Genomic DNA, 9,613 nt, shown 5'->3' with positions numbered 1-9,613 from the left:
CTACTTTCCCCAAAGAACTCTCCAAAAGTGACTTAAAAACTTAGCATCCCTATCACTAATAATAGTTTTAGGTATACCATGTAATTTAACCACTTCTTTCACAAACAAATCAGCCACATGTGATGCATCATTAGTCTTTAAACATGGAATAAAGCGAGCCATTTTTGAAAATCTATCTACCACTACAAATATACTGTCCTTACCATGCTTAGTTCTATGCAGACCTAACACAAAATCCATAGAAATATCAAGCCAAGGGGAAGTAGGAACAGGTAAAGGAGTATAAAGACCATGTGGTAACACTTTTAATTTGTCTTGTTTACATTCAAGACATTGAGAGCACACTTTCTCAACATACTTTCGCATGCCTGGCCAAAAGAAATGTTCAGCAAGTATATCCAAAGTTTTGGGACTCCGAAGTGTCCCATGAGTCCACCACAATGTGCTTCCCTAACAAACAATGCACGCAAAGAGCAATTAGGGATACACAACTTATTTTCCTTAAAAAGAAATCCATCTTGAAGAAACCTCTCATAAGGACCCAACTTACATTCTGCAAAAACCTTGCCAAAATCAGAATCATTAGCATAAAGGCTCTTGATTTGATCAAAACCTATCAATTTAGAAGTAAGAGTAGAGACCAAGACATACCTTCTTGAAAGTGCATCAGCAACCACATTCTCCTTTTCTTGATTGTAAGAAATCACATATGGGAAAGTTTCAATGAATTCAACCCATTTTGCGTGCCTATGATTAAGCTTACCTTGGCTCTTCAACTATCTCAAGGATTCATGATCAGTCTTAACCACAAACTCTCTAGGCCATAAATAATGCTGCCATATAGCTAAAGCCTTAACCAAAGCATATAGCTCTTTTTCATAAGTTGAGTAGTTCAATGTAGCTCCACTTAGTTTTTCACTAAAGTATGCAATGGGCTTGGACTCCTGCATCAAAACAGCACCTATTGCTTTTCTGGAAGCATCATATTCAACCTCAAAAGACTTAAGAAAAATCAGGTAATTGCAAAAGAGGAGCAGAGCATAATTTTTCTTTCAACAAGTTAAAAGCATCATCTTGGTCTTTTCCCCATGTGAAAACATTATCTTTCTTGATAACTTCAGTTAAAGGAGTAGCAATGGTGCTAAAATCTCTAACCAATCTCCTATAAAAACTAGCAAGCCCATGAAAACTTCTAACCTCAGTTACACTCTTAGGTTTAGGCCAGTCTTTGATTGCCTTGATTTTCTCTTCAGCAACCTCAACTCCCTTAGAACTGACCACAAAACCCAAGAATACCACACGATCCATACAAAAGGCACACTTTTTGAGATTAGCAAACAATTGTTGTTATCTAAGAACTTCAAAAACTTGTTTTAGGCGTTCTACATGCTCATCTAAAGTTTCAGAAAAGATCAAGATATCATCAAAATGAACCACCACAAAGTTTCCATGAAAATCCTTAAAAACATGATTCATCAATCTCATGAACGTGCCGGGTGCATTAGTCAAGCCAAAAGGCATAACTAACCACTCATAAAGCCCATATTTGGTCTTAAAGCGATTTCCGTTCATCTCCGGATTCATTCAAATCAGATGGTAACCACTTTTTAGATCAATTTTAGAAAAGATTTTGGACCCATGCAATTGATCCAACATGTCATCAAGACGAGGAATAGGATGACGATACTTTACCGTAATCTTGTTGATAGCTCGACAATCCACGCATATCCTCCAAGATCCATCCTTTTTGGGAACCAATAGAACAGGAACGAGGCAAGGACTCATGCTCTCTCGCACAAACCCCTTTTCAAGCAACTCCTTAACTTGCCTTTGCAACTTCTTTGTCTCTTCAGGATTACTCCTATAAGCAGGCCTATTTGGAATCTGTGCACCAGGCACAAAGTCAATTTGGTGCTTAATTCCACGCAAAGGTGGTAGACTTTTAGGAATATCTTCAGGAAAGATATCACCAAAATCCTGCAAAAGAGAAGAAACACTACTTGGCAAAGAAGAAGTTAGTAGCTCAGAATTAATCAAGACTTCTTTGTAAGTAAGTAGTATTATGGGCAGTCCCTCTTTTCTTGCATTCAAACACTGTTTGGCCTTTATACAGAAACTCTTTTTTTTCTTTTCCTTAGCCTCTTTCCTCTCACCAAAACTTTCTTTTTTCCCACTCAAAACCTCTTTTACCTCTTCGCTTAAGTTGCTGCCCTCTTTCTCTCTCTCTTGGCCATATCTTTTTTTTTCTAACTCTTGGCCTTCTTTCTTTTCTTTTCCCTCAAGCTCACCTTTTTTTGCCTCCTCTTTGTTTTCCCATTGATTCCCTCAATCTCTTTTGATCTTTAAACACTTGAGAAGGAGTTAAAGGTGCAAGAGTATACTTCTTGCCATTAAGCTCAAGTGAATATCTATTCTTTCTTCCATCTTGAAAAGTATTCCTATCAAACTGCTATGGACGACCAAGCAAAATATGACAAGCTTGCATAGGAATGACATCACAAAAAGTATCATCCTTATACCTGCTAACATTGAATGAAATCATGCATTGTTTGTTGACTTTCAATTCCCCACTATCATTCAACCATTGGAGTCTATAGGGCTTAGAGTGTTTCATGCATGCAAGCCCTAACGTCTCTACCAAGTGTGAACTCACCACATTAGCACAACTACCACTGTCAATAATCACAGAACAAGTTCTCTACCTTATCCCATACCTAGTATGGAATATCTTTTCCCTTTGTTCTTCACTATTGACTCCCAAATTGATAGCCATAATCCTCCTAACTACTGCAACCAAACCATCATTAAAAGGAAGTTCTACATCATCTTCACTCATACCTCCCTCTTCTTTCTCTTTCTTACTTTTTTTACTCTCATTTTCTCCATTAAGAATCTTCCTATCTACCCCAACAAAACAACTATTAGGCAACTCTACATCTTCTTCACTCGCACCTCTCTCTTCTTCCTCTTCCTCACTTTTTTCACTCTCATATTCTCCATCTTCTTTCATGAGAATATTTTTTCTATTTGGACATTCATGCATCATATGCCCTCTTCCATGACATTTGTAACATTGAATGGAACTAGAAGGTTTAGATGACTTAGGATTAAAAGATTTACCTCCCTTTTTGTCATCTGCTTTGGCTTTCCCCTTGTCTTCTTGAGGCCTAGAAGTCACATCTTGTTTCGGCCATGGCTTCTTTGAATTGGTGTTTGGTTGACTCCTCTACGAGCTAGCTTGCTGCTTTCTTTTAATTTGCTTTTCTAGTTTTACAGCCATGTCCACTAACTCATCTAAAGTTGCATATTGTTGTATCTCTACTACATCAGCTATTTCTTTATCTAAATCATTAAGAAATCTAGCCATAGTGGCCTCTTCATCTTCCATACAATTAGCTTGGATCATAACCATATCCATATCTTTAAGGTATTCATCAACAGTCATGGTTCCTTGCTCCAATCTTCGAAGATGCATTTGTAGGTCTCTTTGAAAGTGGGAAGGCACAAACCTCTTCTTCATGACTCTCTTCATCTCATTGAAGTAGCAATGGGTGGTTCTCCATCTTGTTGTCTATCCCTTGTAAGCTTTTTCCACCAAATAGAAGCATAGTCAAAAAATTCAACAACGACAAGTTTAACCTTCTTACCTTCAGAATAGTTATGACAGTAAAAAATGGCTTCAACTTTTCGCTCCCAATCAAGGTATAAGTCTGGATCTCTTGTGCTCTTGAAAGTTGGCATCTTCATCTTTATGCTATGAATGTTATCATCTTCCACTCTACCTTTTTGTCCCCTCCTATCTCTCCCTACCTTATCTAGATTTACATCAAGATCATCAACAAAATCATCTATTTGGTTTTCTTGATTTAAAAAGGGGTTATGGGGCACATTTCTTCTATTCTGAAGCCTAGGATTACTTTTTGGTTGTACAACAGGTTGATCTCCCCTAGTTAGTTCAGCTATTGCCTTATTTTGTTCAGAAATGGCATCCTTTATCTCTTGAAATTGCAAGGCCCATCTTTCAAATTGTTGGTACATAGCTTGTAGAGTGAAGTCATTTCTTCCTCGAATCTCGGCTTCTTGATGAGCCCTCCTTTCATCACCACTGTTACACCTCGAAAAATTTTCGTGTCATGTGCGTTGTGAGTAAGCTAACGTAAGCTCGAAGAGGTCATGGAACCCTTATAAGGTTAATGAATACTCTTACAAGTGTTAAGCAAGCGTCTAAAGGTTCCGGGATCAAGCAAATCGAAGAAAATAAGTTTGTTAAAAATTTAGAAAAAAGATGACAGAATTTTGGGTCAATTTTGGAGGGGTATATCTCCTAGTATATTGGGAGTTTTAAGGTGTTTCAAAAGCCTAAAATGAATTTCGTCGAGTCTAGTTTCCAACACGATAAACCGCTCATCGATACGACATCAGAGTAGAGAATTATAAACGTTACAAGTTAGGCTGATAGAGCAGAAAGTGCGCGCTACAGTAGCGGCGTTGCTACAGTACTGCTACAGTAACACCGAATTTACCCACCTATAAAAGGGTCAAGACCCTATTTTTCTAAACCAAAAACAGATCCTAAAGCCCAGCACACATATAGGGGCAAATATGTCATAAAAAGTGAGGGTTTGAAGTGATTTTTGGCTAATCAAGGCTCGGGTAATACATAGTTACAGTTATAGAATTATTGTACGGTGGATTTTAGGCTTGGATTTAAGGTAGATATTGAAGATATTACTATTCTAACAAGAATAAGGTATGAATCTCTCCTTATTAATGTTACTTTTGGTTTATTCACGAAGATAAAGTGATTAAGGGGTCGTATAATAAAGTTGTGGGTTGAGAAATTGGATAAACATCGTGTGGATATTTTACGAAATATTTTGATATTAATGATGGTGTTGATGATGTTAGTATTGTTGTTGTTGGTTGTTGGTATTGCGATTTCGGGCTAGAGCTATAAACAAGGGAGATGCTACCGAAATTTCGACAGATTCTAGAAAGAGTTAGTTTGAGGGATTAAGATAGGCCTGTGAAGATGAGTCTAACAATAGTATAAATTTTCTTGAATATAGATTTGCGAGCCTGGGAGGCCAAGCGTTGAATAGTTAAAGCTAAGGCGACCAAAAAGGTATGTTAAGGCTTTCCCTTTATTTCTTTTTGGCATGATCCTATGATATCAGCGGACAATGAATACTCGAGTTTCCATATTACTCTACTCTTAGAAGTATTAGGAGTATATCACTACTACAAAAAGGACTTTTAGTGGCAATTATTTAATGGCAATATAGTAATTGCCGGCATTTATTCCATAAAGTTAAGTAATAAGCGACAATTAAACAATTGCCGAGAATTAACACTTTTGTAGTGGCTATTAAAAAGAATTGTCACTAAAGGTTATGCCTCTGATCAGTAGTAATATTTTTTTAAATTATTTTCCTTCCATTTTTTGGCTCGCTTTGTATTCCCTCCAGACAATTAGGTACTCTTTCAGCCAAAAAATAGTTTGCCCTAGAAAACTAATTAACCTTTCAACCAAAGTCCGATGAACAACCTAGACTTTTTCTGCGACAAGCTCTTCGCTCACTGTCCCTTTCCAACGACTGGTAAGTTTCCTTCATTGATTGCTCTCGATGATGGTTAGGGTGTCTCTCTCTCGCAGTCAATGTGTACAATATCTTTAATCGTATGATATGGTGAAAATTAGGGATTTCTCTATTAAAAGGGAATCAGTAGTCAATTATTAAGAAATTTCAACATCTGTTGTATGATATGATGGAAATTAGAGATTTTTGTGTTATGATTTGTAAATACTGATGTGCTTGCAGGGAGAATCTCTGTTGTTTTTGTCATAAATATTTATCAATTAAGAACCTTTGAGATACAAATAGCAAAGGGGCAGAAACCTCATATTGGGTTCACGCCTCTTTCTCTTCGCAAATAGCAAAGGGGCCGAAACCTTAGTTAAGTACCTTTGCAAGGGTTTTATTTGGAAAAATTGAAATATAGTTCACTACGTATTAGTTTGTTCTAGTATTTTATTGTGGTTTGATTCTCTGAAGACATGTGAAGTTTATTTCAATCAACTAGGCCTCAATGATATGAATTGGTGCATTTTGAAGTTTGTTTATGTCAAAAAATTGCTAAAAGGTGAATTTCGAGTTCATTTTTTTTCCAGCAGGATATGAGATTTGTAATGTTAGAATCATAAAGAAGTTGGAGGGGCACTTGCGAAAGACGAGCTAGACATGAACGTTCATCATCAATGTTGATAAAACCCATGTTAATAGTAGAGGGGTTGGTCCATTATCCATCGAGCTTTTTTTAACAAGTTGATTACTGAAAACTCTTATAGTGATTAGGGGAAAATTGCACCAGCTGGTGAATCGAAGGCATCGATATTTGTTCTCCATGTAAGTACTCTTTTCTCTTGGTTAATTTAATAATCCAAATCATGGCAGGTTTGGTTTATGACCATGTTTTGATAAATATAATTTTGGACACTAATTTGGCCTCATATGGGTTTGATAACACATTGTATGGACACCGAGACTTATGCAGTGAATACACTCGACAAGACCTAGGAGAGGGACACTTTAGATTAAAAGAATTTTCAGATTCTCACTAGTAATGTTTTGTGAAGTTCTACCTCCTCCATTTCTTCTCATTAGTAGCATGTGTTTTCTTCTCCTCGGTGGTATGTAAAGCACAAACTAGAGTAAATTGCCTATGCAACATGGTGGATGAAAGTTTTCACTTGTTTGATCTGTTTCTTCAACCTCGTGGTTATTTAAAGTTGATATTAGAGTAAATCGCCCGTGCAACTCCTTAGATATAATTATTCACATTTGAGGTTTGAGCTTGTTACCGCTATTAATGATTTAGTTACTTTTAAGTTGTGTAAGTTTTTTAAATAAAGGACTAGATCTTCCTGCTAGTTGTTTGTTTAAACAACTTCACTGCTCAAATAAATGCTTAATTTTGTGGAGCTAATTCTTTTTAAAAGGCATTATAAAAGCATGAGCTTGAGTATGAATAGTGAGGCAACAGTAACATGCCAAATAACTCTACTAGCTCTTGGTTTCAGATAAATATGCCTCTATTGACAAACAGGTTATATCTCAATACCTGTTAATGGGAGGAAGCTCTGTCTATGTACTTTCAAACTTGATGTTAAGGCTTGCTTTAGAATCCTTTTTTTAACTCTCACGAGTTGAATATAATATAGTAACCTAATAAATGGTGTGAAGATGGTATTGAATTATTCTGGATTTTCAAGTGGACTGTCATGGTAGGTCTTTTGGTTATATTGAATCCTTTTAATTGGAGACTATTGTTTCTGGGTTGCTTTTGCTATAATCCAACTTCATTGAATGCTTTATCATATACTTTTTTCCTCTCATCACACATCTGTGTAATGCATTCAATTATTGTATTCATGAACCTTCATGTCATCTTCTAAGGTTGATGAACTTTATTTGACATTCATTTTATTTTACTATTTCAGGACACTTGAAGGACTTCATTTTGATCAGAAGTTGAGGAAAATGTTTGTGGACTATCTACGGTGTTGAATTAAGACAATTTGATGACATTAGTTATTTGATTAAAATTGTTTACTTTTTTTGTAATGTTGGAATTATGAAATAATGGATTAGTGGTTGTTTTGTTTATTGTATATTGTATATATTACTTTTTAGAATAAACAATGTCTTTGACATTTGTATTTCATAATTTAATTTTATTACAAGTGAATGTTGTTGTATTAGTTGTCTTTACATTGACCGTTAAAAGTCTTTTTTAATGGTAAAAGATAGCAGTTTAGCGACCGCAACAATAGACGCTAAAATGTGGATTACAAGAAACTGGTTCCTTTTACCAGCATTTGTGTGAGTTTTTAGTGGCAATAACAAAAGTCGCTAAATGTTTGAACTGAGATGTCTCTTGGGTAGTTTTAGTAGCTATTATAATAGCCGGTAAACTAAAAGTAGTAACTTTTAGCGGCAATAATTAGGGTCTTTACCAGCATTCGGGAGAATTGCCGCTAAAACCTTTAGCGACGCTGGATTCAACGGCAAATGGTCAATTGCCGGTAAAGGTTTCTGCGGCCATTTTTATTGCCGCTAAAGTAAAAATAAATTGCCGCTAAAGACCAATTTTGTAGTAGTATATACCCGTTCTTGATGATCCTGTACCCTTTTGTTATGATTGTTCCTTCTATTCATGGGTCCTGAGTTTTTATTATGATAATGTTAGTCGACATTTATGCATTGCATGAATTTACATATATGCATATTGACCAGTGACCAGAAGGCGTTATATATATATATATATATATGGTAAAATGGCGGGGCGTTATATTCGCATTACCACCTAATCAGCTGGTGCACAATGATGATGATTATGATGCCCGAAGGGGCCAGTATGCTATTATGCCCGAAGGGGCCATTATGCTATTATGCCCGAAGGGGCCTGTTTGATGATGGGATATGGATCGGACCGTACGTTCCTCGGCACTATGACCTATGCATATCATACGCCCTCAGAGGCATTTTCAGTAAGCAGATGCATTCATATAGATATGTTCAGATAGTCAGACATATAGATGCATTCATACAGATATGTTCGAACGATCGGACATACGAGATGTATTCGAAATGATCAATTTAGTTTATGATCTTTAGAGTTTCTTCATGACTCCTATGTGTATGTTACTCTTGTGCCTCACATACTCAGTGCATTATCTGTACTGACTCCCCTATTGTTCGAGTGCGCGTTCATGCCCGCGAGGTTCGGATAGCCGGGAAGACAAATTGCCTCCCTTAGGCTACTTCTTGGATAGCGAGCACTCTCTCTTGCCGAGTTGCCGTCTAGACCGGGTATATGTTTTGATGTATATGGGTAGGGCAGGGGCTCTGTCCCGTCCATAGCATGTCCAGTATGTCAGTAGAGGCTCATAGTCGCTTGTTCAATTAGACAGTGTGGCCCACTCAGCATATATTTGGTTACATAGTGTTATCGGGTAGCCTTGTCGGCTTGTACCCTGGTTCAGTTTAGTGATGCATGTATATAAATCTTTTGAGGGCTGTGACCTTCCAGTTTATGATATCTATCGTCGGCGAGATCATATTGAGCGCCCTCGGGCCCAGACTGAGCATGAGCAGGTATGTTATGTATGTTTTGTGGCATCTAGGAGGTCAGCTTCTGGGTGTCCGTCATAGCCCTCCGGTTGGGCTGTGACAATCACTGCCACCTGTATTGGTCATCTCAAAAACAATAATTTATCACTCAAACTTTGACTTTTTTTTCCCTCAATTGTTCTCACTTACTCTTGCCTTTTTCCATTCAAACAACCTTTGGGAAAGCACTTGTGGATTTATAATTAAACCCCACTGGAATCAAACCCTTAGTAATAAAATAAGAAATTTTGGGGCACTAAGGAAAATGAAGAACCAATCCTAGAAAGAATTAGGATATAGTTGAAACAAAACTCGAACAAAATGGACTATTTTATTTTTTATACAAGACAAAGGAGCAAGAAAAAAAATTGATTGCTTCTTATCTTTAAAGATCTAGGATCCCCTCTTCTTGTTTTCTATCTTAATCTTTAGAAAATAAA

The 9,613-nt window shown here is 36.8% G+C and overlaps 1 protein-coding gene and 1 long non-coding RNA gene across 2 annotated transcripts; one reads left to right on the top strand and one right to left on the bottom strand.

Moving 5' to 3' along the window:
* On the bottom strand, positions 1 to 1,308 carry LOC132061287 (uncharacterized). The gene is made up of 4 exons (XM_059454129.1): positions 1,058 to 1,308; positions 858 to 972; positions 564 to 776; positions 1 to 450 (listed from the first exon to the last, which is right to left on the bottom strand). The coding sequence occupies exons 1-4, from the start codon at positions 1,306 to 1,308 to the stop codon at positions 1 to 3; spliced, it is 1,029 nt and encodes a 342-aa protein (XP_059310112.1).
* A 4,121-nt stretch (positions 1,309 to 5,429) lies between these two features.
* On the top strand, positions 5,430 to 7,759 carry LOC132060768 (uncharacterized). Its single transcript, XR_009416018.1, has 3 exons — positions 5,430 to 5,600; positions 6,173 to 6,407; positions 7,502 to 7,759. It is a non-coding gene; the product is annotated as an uncharacterized LOC132060768 (long non-coding RNA).
* Positions 7,760 to 9,613: the final 1,854 nt, after the last annotated feature.

Source organism: Lycium ferocissimum, chromosome 6 (assembly GCF_029784015.1).
Source record: "Lycium ferocissimum isolate CSIRO_LF1 chromosome 6, AGI_CSIRO_Lferr_CH_V1, whole genome shotgun sequence".
NCBI lineage: Eukaryota > Viridiplantae > Streptophyta > Magnoliopsida > Solanales > Solanaceae > Lycium > Lycium ferocissimum.
The sequence above is the reverse complement of the archived record's forward strand: the minus strand, read 5'-3'. Positions and strand labels throughout refer to the sequence as shown.

Excerpts from the sequence above, each read along its gene's own strand:
- LOC132061287 (XM_059454129.1), bottom strand. The coding sequence starts at position 1,308 with ATGGATCGTGTGGTATTCTTGGGTTTTGTGGTCAGTTCTAAGGGAGTT. Across the intron at positions 777-857 it reads AAAAAGAGCTATATGCTTTG|TTGAAGAGCCAAGGTAAGCT; the intron begins GTTAAGGCTTTA and ends TCCTTGAGATAG. Across the intron at positions 451-563 it reads ATGATTCTGATTTTGGCAAG|GGAAGCACATTGTGGTGGAC; the intron begins GTTTTTGCAGAA and ends ATTGTTTGTTAG.